This window comes from Hippichthys cyanospilos, chromosome 13 (genome assembly GCF_059441005.1).
Source record: "Hippichthys cyanospilos isolate Australia breed blue-spotted pipefish chromosome 13, RoL_Hcya_1.0, whole genome shotgun sequence".
In the NCBI taxonomy this organism is placed as follows: domain Eukaryota; kingdom Metazoa; phylum Chordata; class Actinopteri; order Syngnathiformes; family Syngnathidae; genus Hippichthys; species Hippichthys cyanospilos.
Window position 1 is genome coordinate 8,147,048 of NC_142381.1, and position 18,612 is coordinate 8,165,659.

Genomic DNA, 18,612 nt, shown 5'->3' on the forward strand with positions numbered 1-18,612 from the left:
ACACATTTTGAAAATAAGATAAATGGATGGAAAATTACTGTATATTTTATAAAAAATAAAATTTAATAAGATATATTACTGCATTAATGAAAATGAAAAAAAAACCCGCAATAATGCTGATTACTACGTGATGTAATTATGCAAAAATCATATATACACATTTTTATATTGTTATAGTGTATATTTTTTATATTTCATAATTAACATTTTTAACTTTTCAAATCATCTTGATGTGAAACTGTTACATGGGGGAGCATCTGTCTTTATGTACTTTATCTCACAGAAGCATCAATGATTTGAACATTACGATTCGTGAAAAAAGGTACTTTTCGGACTATGTACATTAAGTAACCTTCTGCATTCATTGTTCATTAGGAGCTAGGAGACAGCCTCGATGTTCATGTTGATATTATATCCGCTAGAGGGCAGCAGTGGCTGATAAATGTAGACATAACGTATAGTCAGGTAATTTAGCGACATGAGATTTTGTGATAGGATAGTGTAAACTATAGTAGATAATATTTATAATAGAGATAGTGGATCATTTGGGGATTTATGAATAAAATATATGAAATATATATGTAGTTAAAGGAGAGTAAGTTTAGATGAGAAAACAAACTGACAACACAAAACAATACACCCTTAACACGAACCCTTTGATTTTATGATTACTGTATACATATACATACATAGTAAAAACTAAAACAGAGGAGTAATCTTCATCTACCAACTCTGCATAGCATGCATAAAGGCTGCTATTGGTTAACAATGGTCAACTGTGGCATCACGTGGGTATTTTCTAATTTTTTTATTTTTAATGGAAGGATGTTTGGTTTTTGTGCTTTCAATGTGCAAATACTAAAATTTAAAGGGATAGGGTGCAAGATTTAGACCGTTTTTCATTATGGCCAGCAGAAGGTGCTGCAGGTGCTGCAATTACCATTGTGGTAGCTAGAACAAATATGGCCGCCTTCAGAGAAGTGCCCCCCCCTCCCCCCAAGTAATATAATTCAATAACTAGAATTGTGATTATATTTAAAACATACTGTTGGTCATCAAGAACACATTCATTTGAAAGTTTTTGAAATGTACATTCATTTAATTTATAACTTTTTAATGAAAAACAGGCTAAATCTCACACCCTGCCCCTTTAAGGCACTGCACTTCAAATTAAAAAAAACAAGCAAAAAAAAAACAGATGAAAAAAACAACACAATCAGAAGATACTACCAAACTAATATATAACAGATCAAATTTTTATATTTTTTCATCATGATCTGGCAAGCATATCATAAAGTACCAAATGAGGCTGCCTTACTGGACCTTGAGATGGGAGCGAGAGAAAAAAAAAATGCATATATAAAATGAATCTTCATGTACAAGATTTACTGGATATCTTGGCAAACCCCATCTTTGAGTTCTTTCAGAGTTTTTCTTTTCTCCCATGAGGGAAAACAGAAGGTGGAATGAAATATTAGCAATGAGTAAATGCACTTATTTATTGATCAATCTCTCTGAGGATGCATCGTTAAATTATAGAACAGTGCAGTCACAACACTGCTCTTCGAAAGAGGCTCTGACAAACATCAAGTGTGCTCTTCATGCTCTCCACTCCATCCTTCCAAGCATCCATCTTTGTTTTGTCCACAACAGAGAGCATTTGTACGAGAAGCATATAGGAGACACTTGCTGCACCAAGCATGGTGAGTCACACTAACCCAGACTTGCACTCAAGATATTTAAGATGTTATTTTTCTGCAGGGGGTGGATGACGCATTCTTAGGGAATTAAAGAGAAATATATATTTATTTTGGATTATGTGCTGTTCAGAAGCACAAGCAGGGAGAAGTTCCTTGGACGACTTGTCAAATGTTGGCTATGTATACACATTTTGTACAATAGCTGGCAAAAAAACAAGTTGTCTCACTCCTGACTACTAAGTGCAAATATATATTTTTGGTTCTACAAATCTACTGCTGTGTTGTGCTACTTGTTAATGGCCTTCACAGCTTGTTACTGACATGAGAGTAAAACATGCCATCTAACATTCTGAGAAGGCCGGCCACCAAAATTAACTTTTCGATACCAAATAACGGTATGTTGACTGACTTGACTTACTACTGCAACTGTTGTTCCCAGAATGAGTCCTGAGCCGCGACTGAATGGCGATTGAATGTGATTTCAATCGCCAATTCAAGACGCAAAAAACAACAACAACAGAGAAAACAGCAACTTAATTACGCTGACATTTTATTGTAGAATGCCTGTTGACAGCCTTTACCACGGCGCCTAGCATAAATTAGCCACTAGCTAGCAGCACTTGAGTGCCCCCCGCGGGCAGTCGGATTACTTTTCAAAGGCATTTAATAGATGTAAATGACTGTGCTCACTTTTATGCTGACAGCCTAATACGGTTGCTATTACGGCTACTTTTTAACTGGAATGTTAAAATGTGATCAATAGCATCTGCAATTGTGTCAGGCAGTCAAAAGTATGCTTTGGGGGTCTGACCACTGCATCTCATTGACCAAAATTTACAGGGAGGGTTGTCAAAATCTCTCTCTCTCTCTCTCTCTTTTTTTTTTAATACCCTCTCAGTCCAGAACCATCATACTCCAGTCCAAAAGGGGCCTATATCCTGCATGTTTTCCAAGTTTTGCAAAACACCTGATCAGCTCTGCAGAATCTTCAGAATGAGCCTGATCATTTGAATAAGGTGTGCTGCAAAGAGAAACTTGGAAAACATTCTAGACACAGACCATGGTAGACTGGAGTTTGACGCTTCAGGAGTAAAAGGGTTCAAAATAAATTGAAAAGTTGATCAGCCATTATTAAGTAGACATGTATAATTTAGTCTTAAGCGTTTACCAAGCAAAAATACTTTTATCAATTAATTATTAACTCATTCTATTAACTAAGGCCCAAAACCTCAATATCTGCAGCCGTACAAGAGAATCACAGAAAGCTCGGATTATTTTCAGATCACCTGTGGTGATAATTTGATTTTCTAACTGAAAAAAAGAAAGGTAAAATATTGGCAAATAAGACAGTTTGTAAATTTAATTTAATTTTTTTTTTTTTTTTGCCTACACCGCATCTAAGATGAGGTGTGTGCATTCTCATGACATGTTTCATCCTGTCCCTAATTTAAGCTTCGTTTTGTGCTTGCGCATCAGAGCTATCAAAAGTTTGAAAGTGTCTTTTGAATATAGTAGCTGGAAACCCCAAACTGCCCACACACACACAAAATACAAAAACAAATACAGTAAATCCTAAAAAAAAAAAAAATGCATATATGCAAATTCCAATTTCGCAATTTTTTGTCTATTATTTGGGTTCTTAGTAAAATGATCACAATGTTAGTGATCGTAAAGGGTGAAGGGTAAATATGACAAGCCTGCCTTTTTGTGCGGTCTGGACTGTGACACGCATCGCAGAGAACAAAAAAAAAAATTCTGGCGCAACAACACATTCTAATGCCAAATGCAATACAAGTGGAGGGTAAAAAGCATAGCCTTGTGCTTAAGGGGACACCTGCAGACTGTGTTCAGGGTAAAAGCTAGCATCAAATCAGATAACGACAAAGACACTCTGAGCCTGACTGACAGCAAAAACCGGAATTCATTATTCCTGGCTCGCTATCAGCTCCGGGATCATTTCCCCTGAGATGACTTATTTAACTTGCATCCACCTCCAACACCGTTAACATCTGACACCCTTCCGACTTGAACACTCGAGGGCTGTAATCCAAGCGGAGAAAGGCCCTCACGTTCAAGGGAGGTCGTTTCAAGCAAGTGAGGATAAAGAAAGAGGATAAAGGAAAGTGGGAGTAGATGAAGCTAGTAAAATATGAAGACATTTTGGCAAGGGGCATTAGCATATCAAGGGAAGTGTATACGAGCGACTGCTATTTCATCTTTTACCAGGTCTGTTTCATCTGGTTCAGGTGAGCACTTCAAGACAGCCCAGGATTCCTGAAAGGTTAAGCCATCTGGTTGTTACTAAAGGTGCTAAATGTTCTCTCTGGTTGTTGTTTTTGATGCGCTACCACGCAAAGTGTAAACTCAATCTGGCTGACTTTGAAGGGCATTTTACACAACTGAATGCACTTAGTAGTGTCGATCTGCCAAAGCTAAACAATCCACAATCCACAACATCTCTCATGACAAAAAAAGGTTTTTAAACTAGAAGTGTGTAATGTCTATTTATTTACTGCATTTTTTTTCAACCCTTTAATCTTCAGGTTTCTTCGAAATTAAACTGAAGAGTGCAGAGGTTTGTGCATGTTAACATGACCTTTAAATCCATCATCTGCGCACAAATCTCTCTCCATGACGGGAAAAACATGACTCATTAAGATCAGTTGGGAGCAAAAGATGGCTCATAGGAAACAGAGTCCATAAATAGAAAACGCAGCGAACCACCGTTAAACTGCACATTCGGGTAAACAGAGGTTCTGGTGCCACCTGTTTGGCTCGTGAGTATAGAATAAACCAACAACAACAACAACAAAACATTTTGCATTAGTTATCACATTTAGCTTATTGAACTGAACAATGACCTTTCCTTTTGCTTTTGTACCAAATACATAACGCTCTCCTGACTGCGCTGGTATGAAAACGCCATTTGGCCGGAGGGAACACAAAATTTGGCTTGCACGTACGCCAATGTCCGCTTTCATCTGCATTTGGAATAATATATGCAGAAATCACGCTAAAGCGACCCCGAATTTGGACCTGACCAAAAACCTTATTTGCAGTATTGTGCGTTGTTGCCTTTATAAATGCAATACTGTAAAAGAAAAGCTTTTGCTTTTCTTAAACAAATGTGTAGTAAAAAATACATGCGTTTACATTATTTTGAATTATGGGCTGTCAGAGCCACGTATATCATTAACTTCATAAAGGAGGAAGCGAACCAAATAAGCATTAATTGAGAGGAAGTCTGACCTTTGACTGAAGCACATATGTCATGTAGCATTATGAACTTTCGCTCCTCAGGGATTCTCCAACCTCAACCTTTCGAATACTCAGCAACATATGTTGACATCCAGGATGTTAAATAAAACGTCTGTTTTTAGAAATTGCATGGAAAATATACCGACGTATTGTGTGAACCAGGATACTGACGTTATATTTTGTTCAGAAATGCAAGAGGTGGTGATGTACGTTTGTGTTGTGCATTTTAACATTGTTGACCTTCACCAGGCAGATGTTTAACTGTGACCTGGCCTTGTTTTAATTGACGGGAGGTATTTTCCACAGGGTGAGTTGAAGGATTTTGGAGAAGAAATTACGGTTTGAATGAAGAAGTAAATGAAAGAAGTAAATGCGATGTACTTTATTTGGAAATGAAATATACAGTAACATATTAATCAAAAAATAGTCTGAATGTGTCCTAAATCTTACTGATAAATCAGTAGAAGGGCCTAATCAGGTTCAAATGAGCCCTCTTGAAGAACACATTTAACACAAGCAACATCTTATGCTTTAGGTAGATTTGTCTTTGAGGACCAACGACGAGGGCCTGGCTGATTAATTGGCTGGCTGTTGAAATGAACTGGGAGGAAAAAAAATGCTATTTCCTTAAAAAAAAAAAAAAATCAAGTCAAGAGGCCGATTAATGAGTACTCTTAATATTTTTACCCCCCAAATTCGGCATCAGCCTAAAATAAAATCGATATCGTTAGGGCTCTACCTCTGTATTGCGAAGTGTAACGTTCAGTTTTTTTGTATTGTCGCTAAAAGATGTTTTTATTAATGACTATTTTTAATCTTTGTGAATAAGTTAGACTTGTGGAGGAAAAACAATGATACTCATAAAAGTGAAGCTATTTTAGTAACCCTCCTGGAGGTTTCCTTTCTTTAAAAAATCTCTATAAGCAGGCATTTAGGCACATATTAAGGCATCACATGTGGGTGTTGGAATCGCTATGTTGAAATGTGAAAATGAACATTTCCCGAGTACACACCGAAAGAACCACGTCCTCTTGACCTTTTGTGATTTCTCACCATCAACTTCGATCTTTCTGCTGTTGGTAGCAGCAGCTCGTTGATCTTAGTAATTTTAATGTTTGCAGAGTCAGTGCAGGCAAAAACACAGCAAAGAGGCAGAGAGAATCACAAGCAGCTTTTCTTTTGGCGATTGCAATTGGGAGCATTGGCTATTTATAGAACATTAAAGGTAGACGAGGGGGTGTATTGATGTGAAGCAGCCTGAGGAAAACAACATGGTCTCCTCCCACTCAGCAGGTCTTCTTAAAATAAATGGAAGGGGCGGGGGGGACAGAAGGAGTAAAAAGATAACAGATAACAAAAAAAACATTATTTCCTCCACTAGTGATTTACAATTATTACAATTATCACACTTTCAAACATACTAGAAAACAATTAAGCATATAAGCAAACACATTTGAACATGTTTGCAAACAGCGCCACACCTCCTTAATAACGGTTTGTTGAGATGAATTAAGTGAATTATGTGGCATTTAATGTCAAAACATCTTAATGAAGTTATTTTAGTTTCATGTGTAAATGACACATGCATCAAGCTCAAAAACATACTTTGGACAATATTTGATCAAAAGAAAACACTTTCTTAAAAACTGCAAAACAATAGATTTATCATGTAATTGCTAGTAGTACTAATACTGTAAATAAATAAAAACATGAAAAATTACATTTTCATCTCACCTAAACCCTGAGAATTTAGATTGTTGATATACAAGCTTTATATACATGATAGTGGCCTCATTCAATTATTTTTTGGTACTCTACTTGAGTACTCTAACTTGAGTTTGGGCAGCGGGAAAAAAATGCTGGTTTATCCCTGCTCCCTTTTTAAAAAGGGCCTTTCCAAATCCAGAATCGGAAGGCAAAGCCTGTAAAGAACTCGAATTTTCCTCATGCAGTAATACACATTTGGGATGAGCTAAAACCCTCGCAAGTGACATCCGATTACCCGATGTTTCCCAAAATTGTCTTTGCAGAACTGCTCCACATTTTCTCGTCTTCTTGTTGTAATAGCTAGTCCTCCTGATGCTTTTGTGCAAGTAATTTAGTTGCTGTGTTTGCACACCACAGGTCCAGTTGTGTGCAATCATATTCCCACTTGTTTTTCTGATTCACTCACTTGACTCTCTAAGGCACCGAGTGGGGAAGCTTCACGCAGGTTTTTGTCCTCGTGTAGTTATAGATTTGTTTTTGAAACAAAACAGTTAATCATTCTTCTGAATAAAGATTGGGCTTTCTTGTCCTTAACTTTGCCATCCTTCTGCTTGAGCGTAAGCTCGTCTTCTTGCATTTTGACCACAAGCTTCTGGAGATAGACAAGAAAACAACATCATCGGGCTTACAGGTTACTGCGAGCTTACCATGTACTTGAGAGTCAGCCGTTTGATTGTACAGTATTCTACCATTTGTCTCATTTCGTTCAGCAGAGCTTCTCTCTCTTTGAACAGACGGTATTTGTCTCGATTCCAGCAGGACTCCTTTTCCGCCATCTCTAACTTGAGGTGATCTTTGGCAAGTTTGATTTTCTCCAGCTCCAGATTGGTTTTGCACAGCTCAGCCATGGTTTGTGAAATAACCTTTTCATTGGTCTCCATAAGTTTGTGGATTTCACAGTTTTCCATCAAAAGTTTTCTGTAGTCCACCTCCAGACATTTTAGGTAGCCCCCCATGCTTTGCTCTTTTTTGGGCCATTGCTGTCGACATTCACCGCTGATTGGGATGAGGGAGTGTTGCAAGAAGGGCCTGACATGCAGCTCATCTGCAGTTTTATCACTTTTGTTTTCCATTTTGCCTAACCCAGTTCCTCAAATTTGACGGACTGGCTCCAAGGCCCTCTGATGAGCTGGCAGAGCAGCTTTTTTGCTGTCATATGGCTGTCATGTTTGGCGATGATGACATCACCAAAGTCTAACTGGTCTCCTTTACATAGTTGCATTGCTGTCACATTATTTTATGATGACATCATCAAAGAGGACATCTGAATTGCCGAAGTAGCGGTGGATATTTTTAGCTACCGCACAGATTTCAGGACATCAACATAGTTCACGCATTCAACCCCAAACACTTTGGGAAATACGTCTTATGAGTTGACAATCCAGATCTTCGATCCCAGTTACTTAATTACATTTTTTTTTGTTTGCTTTAACAATCACGTCTGTGTGTAAAACTCTGAAATTTATTGGAGTGCCTGAACACTTTATGCCAGGGGTCCTAGATGCCGCAACCCGCAGGGCTGGATGAGCTGCCAATCTTGAGACCCCTACGTCCATGCTCTTCGAATATTCTAGTGAAAAATAGGCTGAAGTTGAATGAGTCGTCACTGTAAAGAAAACCACGATGCTTTTTGGGTTCAGACATTTAATTGGACTTAAATTCACATAAATAACATTGCTTTGTATATAGTGTATACAGCTATATATACTGTATATATATATATATATATATATATATATATATATATATATATATATATATATATATATATATATATATATATATATTCCCCTATAGATTACTTTATCTTCCTCTGGGTGTTTCACAAATGCAACTCTGTTTGCTCTTCTGTGTCGTTTATCGAGTTGCCCACAGAAGTGCTTCTTCTGAGTTCCCAAATCATACAAAAGAAAAAAAAAGAGAATCTATTGCAATATCTCTAGGGTTTACATTGCACCGCAAGGGGTTGGTAGCTACTGGAAATCGTTCACAGTAAATATTTCACTGTATTGACTTGTAACACGCAGAAAGAAAAGAGCAACGTATGGCTGTTTTGTGGAATTTTTTTTTTTTTTCCCCCATGGAACCGTACAAAACTAAAATTGACCAAAGTCTTGAACAAGGTCAAGGTCACGTCATGTGTTGACTTGACGAGCATACTTACAAAGAGATGACTTTATGTCAGACCAGACAAAAAATCAAAATGGCTAACTGGAGTCTAAAACTGACATCAGTCAACAACAAGATTTAAAAGTATCCTAGGCCAGGTTGTTTTCGGAAACATTCTTAGAAGAACAATGCATGTGCTTGGTGTTTTCAATCAAGAGTTTTAAATTTGTGATCACATTTTGAATTGTGCACACTACTTAATAACAACTTCATAATATCTACTTTTAATTAATAATAGTTTAATAGTAATCTACATAATAATTCCATGAATTTGAGAATCACACTTTGTAAGGTTTTTGAGACATCTGCCCTAGATTAGCAATGATAAAAATCATCTCATCAACAGATATGTAAAAGCTTTTTATTTATTGTTTTTATTTCTTTTTTTTTTTTCAATGCTACAGAATACTTGGAGGTTTTTCCAATAAGACAGGAGAATCAAAACTGGATGTTTATTTGACAAATGAAAAATTAAGAGCCGGTGCTTTATGATGTTTTATTTGTGATTTTGATGTCTATATCAGACCAATCAATCAGAAAACATGAGCTAAGTCATCACCCTCCAAAATGTCATACACTTACTTGATCTGAATGAGTTTGAAGTGCATTGTGAGCAAAAGTGCAGGAGAGCCCACATTGGACAGATGGGTGGAACTTGAGAGCTACTGAAATCACCATTTGAACCAACACAGGCTCTACAGTGTTATCATGCATTATCACAATTAGGCCAAGCCCAATAAAATGAAAATGAGTGTGCGTGCATGTGTGTACACCTAACAGGAAAACACAATCATGCTGTGACATCATGACAAAGTGTAAAATCTACCCCTTTCCTCAATAGACGTTATTTAGTGATTTTTTTTTTTTTTTTTTTTAACATCGTCTATCAATATGTCATGTGATTAAAAACCACAAAAATGCCTTTGGGAAGTAGCAATGTGGAGGACAGTAAAGTTGTCATTTTCCCATGATTTCACGGCACCTACTTACAGTAAACACCAATGAAGGGGAAGTAAAGTGTTATATTAAATAGTCTTTCAGAGATATGTTATCGTTAATAATAAAAGTAATCTGTCATAAATAACATTTGTCTTTTTCAATAAAACTCTTATTATACAAGTTCAGTTGTCACAATGCAAAATTGACACACTTCTGCAAACAAGACTTGGGTCAGTTCCATGTGTATAGTCATGGAAAAATAATTTTCAGTAGATGAGTGAGGGAGCAATTTATGATCAGTGATATTTGTAGACTATAACATAAAACATGTTTGACCAATCCCAATGGTCAAGAGTTATATTTAGAAATGCTTACTTTCTTGCTTTAATACTTCTGCCTCGACCGAAGACCGAAGCAGGACGACCATAATAGGTCAACAAAAGATGACCTTGCCCAAAAAGAGCAAACCCTACTGTTCAGTCAGTGTATGACCAATGTTGCTAAAACGATGCAAATAAGCATCATTTTCAGATGTGCTGTTTTTTTTGTTTGTTTGTTTGTTTTGGTGTGTGCATTTGAAAGTCACAGTCGAGCAGTAAATCACCTGCGATGGAAAGTCAAAACTTACACTTCAAAGCTTAGGAGTCACGAAACTGCCAATGTGAAGTAAACATTTTGTTCTGGCAAACTTGTTCAAACGTACTTGTAGGCTGACTGCTAAAACATGCTATTATAGCAGTTAGCAATTTAAAGAACATTCAAATGTATTTTCAAGTATGTTCAATTGTTTTGTTCCACCTTACTTGTAATTATGCTAGTCAAACATTTTTACTCCCCTTTGGCAGCTCTGCAATTCCCTTGTTTTACTTGTAGTGCATGTACAATTTGTACTGTTGCATGCATATCCGTGATGTTATAGACTATCAAAAATCAAGAATAATTTTATGCTGTTTGTGTACATGGAACATTTTTTTTTTACAATTTCATTATATTAATTATAATGACAGCTTTGCATTGGTGTAATGAAATAAGGAAAACCTAGCTTGATCGTTCTTTCAACAGTCCAAAGTCACTGCAAACGCCACATTGGGATTTCAGTCGCAGCTCTACTGATGTTTCCAACAAAAGTGTCATTCCATTCCAAATGACCATAACTAGATCTAAAACAGTTTAATAATAACACTTTTGATTTTGATGAAAATTTGTGTACCTGTTCATAGTGATGGCGTAACACAAAATCTAGAATTTTAGGTCATTCGGAGCAGGGGTTTAGGAGCTTTGGCCCGCCGAATTTGGACATTTTGGGCGAAAAGGGACGTGGCTGCCTTTCTTTGAATCCCTATATCTCAGGATTTTACGTATATTATGTGTAGATGATGATAGAGAAGATGCACTTTTTTGTGAAAGAATATTGCCAAGGTCACATGATCCACAATGTCAATTTTTTTTTTAATTTATTGATCAAATGGTCACGTTATTAATGCGGCAACGATGCCTCATTTGTGAAAACTGACCCAGTAGTCCGTGAGATATAAAGGTTCAAAGGAAGGCAGAAATGTCCATTTTTGCCAAAAATGTCCTATTTGGCAGTCTGTAGCTCCCATACCCCCACTCGGAGTGACCTAAAATTTTAGTATAACTGTTGCGCTATCACTCTTCTCAGGTACACCAAGTTTCAACAAAATCTAAACAGGCTTGGTTAAACCCACATGGTGATTTGGCATGGAATGACCTTGGGTATTTTTCCTACAGCAGTGTGCATATTTGTACACTTTCTCGGTAGAAAGCAATTACGTCCCCTCAAGATGTCGCAGTCACACCGTTGTACCATACCGTCCCCTCAGTGGCAGGTCTTCATCCCGGTCAAATAGGGGGAATCTTGTCGGCACAGGCCCATTTGCTGCTGTTGTTGCTGGTCCTGGTGATCCAGAGACATACCCTCCACAAAATCTGGCACGGGAAGCCCTGAGAGAATCATGACCGACTTGTTCCAAATCATGAAGGTGGGCACGACGGGCAGGAGGAAGGAGATTTCAAAGGTATGAATGTGATGGGAGTTCATGGCGTCATAGAATGACAGTGAATTGTTGTCGTAGTCCAGCAGGACGCCCAGGCGCCTCAGCTGCAGGCTGGCCTCCACCAGCATATCCTTGCCATCGTGGCGGACCATAAAGTTATTGTTGCAGCGCGAGAACACCCACGACGAGGAGTTTTTGCCACTCCATTCATTTTTAGGGGCTGATTTATAAGACACGCCAATGGCATACCTGCAAGGATAAAAGCACATTTTAGAATGCATTAGCCGCCTAGAATCGGTGTCCTCTTTAATGACTTGTATAGTCAAGCTACCTCTTGCTGAGGACACACAAGACAGACATAAGCCCTTTGGGTCCTTCCTGCAGGAAGTGGTCTACTTCAGAGCCAATTAGTGCTAAGAATGTAATTAGGATAAGAGTACACACTGTGCTGTTGTACTCTTGTGTATGTGTGCCTGTGTAACAGCCTGGATTAAAACTCCCAGAAGAAAGACATTTCACTTCATCAAACCTCCTTGCAGGCTTATATAATGCACTCCTAATCATGTTTGTGAAAGTGTATGCGTTTCTCACCATGTGGATGCTCCCAGCAGCACCTCCCAGTAGTGACACCCACTGTCAATGAACACATTACCGGCGGCCCCGTATGAGCCCGTTCCGCCGAATCGTTCGGGAGTGTGACTCTTTTTCAGGGAGCTCTCGTCTTTCTCCATGGTGAGGCAGTCGTTGGATAGACGCAGTTTCTTGTGTGCCGTTTTGGGATCCAGTTTGAAGGGTTGACCTGTCAATAGACCATGCAATGGTAGCAATTAATAGCGAGTTGATAGTCAGCACAATCTGCCACTCCCAGATTCAGCATTTGCAAATTTGCAGTTTTTTCAAAGTAAGAACAAACCTGCCATCTGGTGGTACATAGGTAGAACAAAAGGTTTTAAGTATAGATGAAGAAAGTTGACCAATTCGGGTAAGTCAGCTTTAAAAAAGGTCACCAAACAACAGCTACCTCGAAGACAAAACATTTCTTTTTTCTATGGATCTTTCTTGCTTGTGCCACAGATTTTTTTTTTTATACAGAACTTTTCTGCAGACATAAACAGTGTTGCAATGGCAGCAATGGAGAAAGACCCCCTAAAAACAGGGGATACCATAAATTTAGGATCATTTACAATAAAAAAAAAAGTTTCAAAACTCAAATTATATTCAATTATTGCAAAGTGGAAAAGTCACACCGCAACATACAGTAAAACACTAGATGAAAACATGACATGACATTGAGCTCCATATGGCTGATGCCATATGGATTGTGTTCTCAAAAGCACTTAAAATATGAATATTTGAATATGAATTTGAATATGAAGTTTACTTGTGGAATATTGTTGAAGCAATACCTGTAAGTAACACTACTACGCATGTAATGTAACAGTAACATTATGTATGTGTGAACTAAACCGTAATTAATGTTTGTTGAACTGTAATAGTAATTGCTAGAGCCAATGCAAATCACAATTACTGGTCAGTTAACGTAGGCAAATTTTCTTCGTCACGTATAGAATATAGTAAGTAATGATTAGCTGTATCCGCTCCAACACATTCATTTTGAGTAGATTACAACTAAATGAATGAAGCAACCTATTGTAATTTTTTGTTGTATAGTGACACCTTTGCAAACAGTGTATGTCTTTATTTTCATAATTTTATTTTCAGTCAAACATTGGTTTGTGCTGGTTCGAGAGCAGAAAAATACATATTTCGCAGGGCGTAGTACATCCTTGGAGAAAGGTTGAAACACTGCAATAGAATGCCAGTTTTAAAAACCAGTGAACTATTATTCTCAGCAGTTGATCTCCCATGGAGTAAATAACCGTGATAATTTACAGATCCTGCCCCAGTAATTGAACATGACAGTGACAGTGCTGAGCCACACCGAGCTCGTCTATTGTTATTGCTCAGCGGTGTGGAAAATGCAGGAATGGAATGAGAAAAAATGATGGCAGCAGGGGCAGAAAAGGGGAAATATGAACAAAAAGTGGGTTGAGAAAGTGTTTGCACTCAAGGAGAGACATAAGGGGAAAGTTATTTGCAATACAAGGAGAGCGCAGCCGAAACTTCAAAGCGTCTTGCAGCCTTTGTGAAAACATTTCGTGAGAGTGGAGGAAGGCAGCAAGCGTCCTACTCTGCGCCTGCCATCACACAGACTTGAAAATTAGCAGAAGGAAACTTTTAGTTGAGCTGGAATGGAGGGAATGCTTTGCCATCACTTTACAACAATTCCATCTGCAACTCGGTTGGCAATTTTGACAGAAAACGCGTGAACGCGAAGATGATGTCTGGAAGATGAAATGCGATGAAGTGCAATACATAAAATACATCAAATCATGGAATCCTCGGATAGCATGCAAGTATAAACCCAAAGGGATTGGAGGGTTTTAACAATGACATTGATTGGATGGGTAAGTCCTTGGAAGCGATCTCATTGCCAAATACTGTAAGTAGCATTCCGTCCACAATCTTGCTTTTGATTTTATTTCAGAATATCAACCAGTGAAACTTTTGGAAACACCATCAAATACTAGAGAGTCGCCCTGTCATGAGTAGAAAAGAACTTGAGGTAACTATCTGAAAAAGGAACAAAGCTTAAAGGGACCTGGCAGTGCTCGGGTTACGAACGTGTTTTGTTCCCACACAAGTGACGTAACCCTGATTTCTGTGTAAATCGGTATTAACCCTTTATTACAACTAAATATCTCCTAAATGTCTAAATCATTATCCAAATTCACATCGGCGTCTCCTCTTGGTTCGACCGGCATCTCTAGAAGATTCTGCTTTTTTCTTTGGAGCCATAATGTGAAAAAGGAGGATAAAACGGCGAGGATAGCGAGAAATTACAAAGCACGAACAGACACGCTTCACGGATGGGCTACTGCAGACAAAACAGCGGACCAGGCTCAGGCGTTGTCATGTCAAAACAGCATAAGTCAAATACAGTGTAACCTAAGCACTTCCTGTATATGGCAGTGTAAAAAGTTATTTTGTCTATAATTGATTTGATGACTAAATTATGTTTTATGTACAGCACATACTTTTAAAAAGACATTCGGCCATTTGCTGTCAACTGAAATGACCTCACATATGCGTAAAATATGTGAGTGTCAAATGACCAAGACGTGAGCCATGAATGGTCATTGTCTGATGCTTGAATACAGGTTGTGATTTTCAGTTTTTCATCAATTGGAAATCCCATTTACATTGGTGTTTTTTCTTTCCGAAATTTGGCAGGACAGTAAATATTACACTCCTCTGTTTTGTGTCAAATTTATTTATGCATTACTGGGACTAAATTTTGACATTCAACTCATTCAATCCCAAAGAAAAGTTCCTATGGTTCTTCTCTTTCTTTTGGAAAAAGTTCAGAAATTCAATCCTAGGTACATTTTCAAATTTCTTTCTTCGTGTTCGACTAAAGGAGGGTCTAAAACGGCTGGTACCGAATCAATTAATTATTAAAGTAATCCATTTTTCAATGAGTTAAATTTCTCTTGCCTTCACACACTGAATATTTTTTTTATTTATTTTTTGCTTTTGATGCAGTTGCTCTTCTGTGGTATGTGCCATTTTGTTAATGCTGGATTTTTCACCATTCACATAACACCAACGATTTGGGCGAAACGGGTTGAAAACCGAGAGGGCAAACGAGGTGAGCGACAGTTAGAGGGTAGAAGAAGTTGAGGGGATAATTCCAGACTGAAGATCGCCACCGTAAACTTGTAGGAGGTCAGCGGCATCCCTCTTGGACCTGACATTTAACTCTGACACCTCCAGCTCGTTGGCTCCCTCAGCCTCCCACGGCTTAATGAGACACAATGAGCCCCCTTCGCCGCCGACTCCCTCGCTCTCTGTGTCCTTCCCTTCATCTCTCTTTCCCCGTCCTCTCAATCTCATCCTCTCGCGCGCGCTCCCCTCCAATAATCCGCCTTCTGAGTGAAACTGCTTGTGGATGTGAGAGGACGAGGCCAATGTGCTACTGGCAGCCAATTACATTAATGCGCTGGCTTCTTTGAACTGCTTATCGCTGCCAGCGCAGCCTCTTGCAAACACTGGGGCCCTCTGTCATGGCTTTCCAGGGGACGGATTCTGAGAGCCCGGCCCGACTGTGGTTGGAGGGGAGAAACGTGAGGACAAACATGCCGGTGAGTTGAACCAGCACAAATCAAAGACACAACTATTTCTTTGAAAGGTGCCGTTAAGCAATTTTGTTGTATTCAAAGGCTGGATTAACTCTTTTCTTGCCAGGGACGAGAATTTTCATCAACTACGTTTTAATTTTTTTAATGAATGGATGGATGACAATCATGGCCAGCTCTCCTCTTAATATTAAGCCAAATCAGCACTGTAATGATGAACTGTGATCATATAATGGCAGGCATCTGATGAAGAATATGATGGCAAACTCAGTGAAGCCGAGCAGAATTCGAGCCCATACAGATCCACTGATATCAGCAGTGATCCATTCCCAGAACCTTCTGGGTTCTGGCTTACAAAGTGCTAACTTGCTTGCTAGAAATTATGGAGCATAATTCTTCTGTAAATCGAGAATTGGACTAGTTCAGCATTACAGTACTGAATATCCTGGAAATTACATTACTTGGATAGATGAGACTATTCAGTTATGCTAAATGTGTCGTTTCAATTTCATTCGCTGTGATTAGGGAAGAGGAAGATGATGATGAGGACTTCAATGCATACCAGGTCACCATGCAATGACCGTCAGAGGATATACTGAATGGACGTGTTTGTCAAACACAAGACAAATTCTCTCAAGCCCACCAAGTCTAAAGCAATGCGTACCAAACGATGGAGGGAAACAAGATGGTGTGCTAATTTAGCAATATTCGATTGCATCCAGAAGAATGTGTCACACATCACACAAAACACATTTTCATTGTTTTTGTTCATGTTTCATAAAAGGGAAAGACTGTCTAGGTGTTTCAGACACCATTAAACCAAAAACTTTTGTTTGTCAAAATCACTTTAATACATCTTTTCTCAAAAAGCTAATTTTCTCCTTATTTTTTCCAAATAGCTTGGTGTCACTCAAATTACCAAATTGCAAATTGCTCAAAATCGCCTGACACTCTAGGGGTTGCCTTTTCGGATTTTGCAGAGTTACATTATTTGTTGTCATAATTAACTCCGTGTTAGTATTTTTTTTTTTTTTTGGAACTCCAATCAGTTGGCTCTCATCGTGTTTTCTTTAGTTTCCCCTAGACTGTTACAGAGGAGTTGAACAAGGAGGCGCGCACCTAGGAGTAACTGGTAATCAGCTCCAAGTCATTTGGCCTGCAGCCACACTAGGAGGGCACCGCACCATTCCCATGTCTTTTCTGTTTGCTTTTTCTGTTTGGATTCTGCTCCTAGTTGGATGCTTTTTTTTATGGACAAAGCTAATCAAGTGTATTTCTGAGTCAGTTTTGTTTGAAAAGCCCTCTAGTCTTTTATAATGTATACATTGTCATAAGCAGTGCATCACCTCTTCTCAGCATCATCAAGGAAATGCTCATCTCATTTATTTATTCTTTTAAATTTGAATTGTACTGCAAACCAACTCATCCACCATAACTGTCAATGGCAATACATATCTTAACTTATTCACTGACAGTAGATATGGAGTTTTGACGACGATTGCCGTCAATGTCAGTGAATGAGTTAACTGTTTCCCATGAAACTTTGTGGGTGGGGCCAAATACTTGCGACTATTAATCGACAAATGATTGATTAACAAATTGATATAACTATTTCTGATAATCAATGAATAAGTTTGAGACAATTTTGGAATGTTCCTCAATATAGTTAATCCTCTCACCAGTATATACATTGTCCTTGTTCTGTAGTCATCCAAGTATATATTATACACCAAATTTGATTCAATTAAATTTCACATCCATACATAAAGCACACTGTCGATCTGTGAGAAATTCTTTTAAGCACACCTTACAGTCTAAAAAACATTAAAGAGTGCGCTCAGACAATGCAGATTGGCTGCCAATTAGAATATTGTTCATTCTGATTTATTCAGGACTGATGCAAAATACAAGTTGACATTCTTACCAAACTCTGATTTCAAACGGAGGCAGTCAGCAGTTTGCTTCCCTTCTGCTTTGAGTATGCACCAATTAAGAAGTCTCAAACCGTCTACCCCCTGTGATAGCTGTTTTTTTTTTGTGGGGCTGCCTTGAAGCAGTGCGTTTTTAGAGGCTGGAAGGGCTTTACTGTTAAATATATAAAAGACCTAGTGATGAAGAAAATAGGTCATAAACAAAAGAGGCCTCTATTGGGGGATTCTAAAAGCAACTTTAATTCATTCCATTCCCAGTCCCAGTTGAAAAACTTGCAGTTTGGTTATATTTTGTAAGTTAAACCATCTGGCATTTAAAAATTAAAAAAAAAAACGTTCAACCTACCAGCATGACAGTGCCTATAATGTGAAGACTAACATTTGTAAAAAGGTCAAAGGTCTTTGAGCAATGTATATTCTGCACCCGTGCCAGATGAAATATTTGCCTTCTTGTATTTGGCCACACTACCTCAAAACCCTCACCTTCATCTTCTCTTTCTTGTCTCCTTGCAACCTCCCACTATTTACCTAAGGGCCTGTGAGTTAGCTTGACGTCTGTTATCAGGGATGCATGCTGGGTAAATATTATCACAGTCTCTTTGAGAGGAACCAAAGAGATATGCGTGCACCC

At 38.3% G+C, this 18,612-nt stretch overlaps 1 protein-coding gene and 1 long non-coding RNA gene across 3 annotated transcripts in view; one reads left to right on the plus strand and one right to left on the minus strand.

Annotated features, from left to right (window-relative positions):
• Nucleotides 1–1,141: 1,141 nt before the first annotated feature.
• LOC148413700 (uncharacterized) lies at nucleotides 1,142–17,271 on the plus strand. The gene is made up of 3 exons (XR_015867636.1): nucleotides 1,142–1,703; nucleotides 15,991–16,056; nucleotides 16,576–17,271. It is a non-coding gene; the product is annotated as an uncharacterized LOC148413700 (long non-coding RNA).
• mid2 (midline 2) overlaps nucleotides 9,377–18,612 on the minus strand; it is an 87,358-nt gene continuing 78,122 nt past the window's right edge. For both annotated transcript variants that reach the window (XM_088431728.1, XM_088431730.1), the window contains exons 10-11: nucleotides 12,443–12,650; nucleotides 9,377–12,100 (exon numbers count right to left, since the gene is read on the minus strand). In XM_088431728.1, coding sequence (XP_088287854.1) covers nucleotides 11,674–12,100; nucleotides 12,443–12,650 — 635 coding nt within the window. In that variant the 3' untranslated portion in view covers nucleotides 9,377–11,673. The remainder of the gene's footprint in view (nucleotides 12,101–12,442; nucleotides 12,651–18,612) is intronic.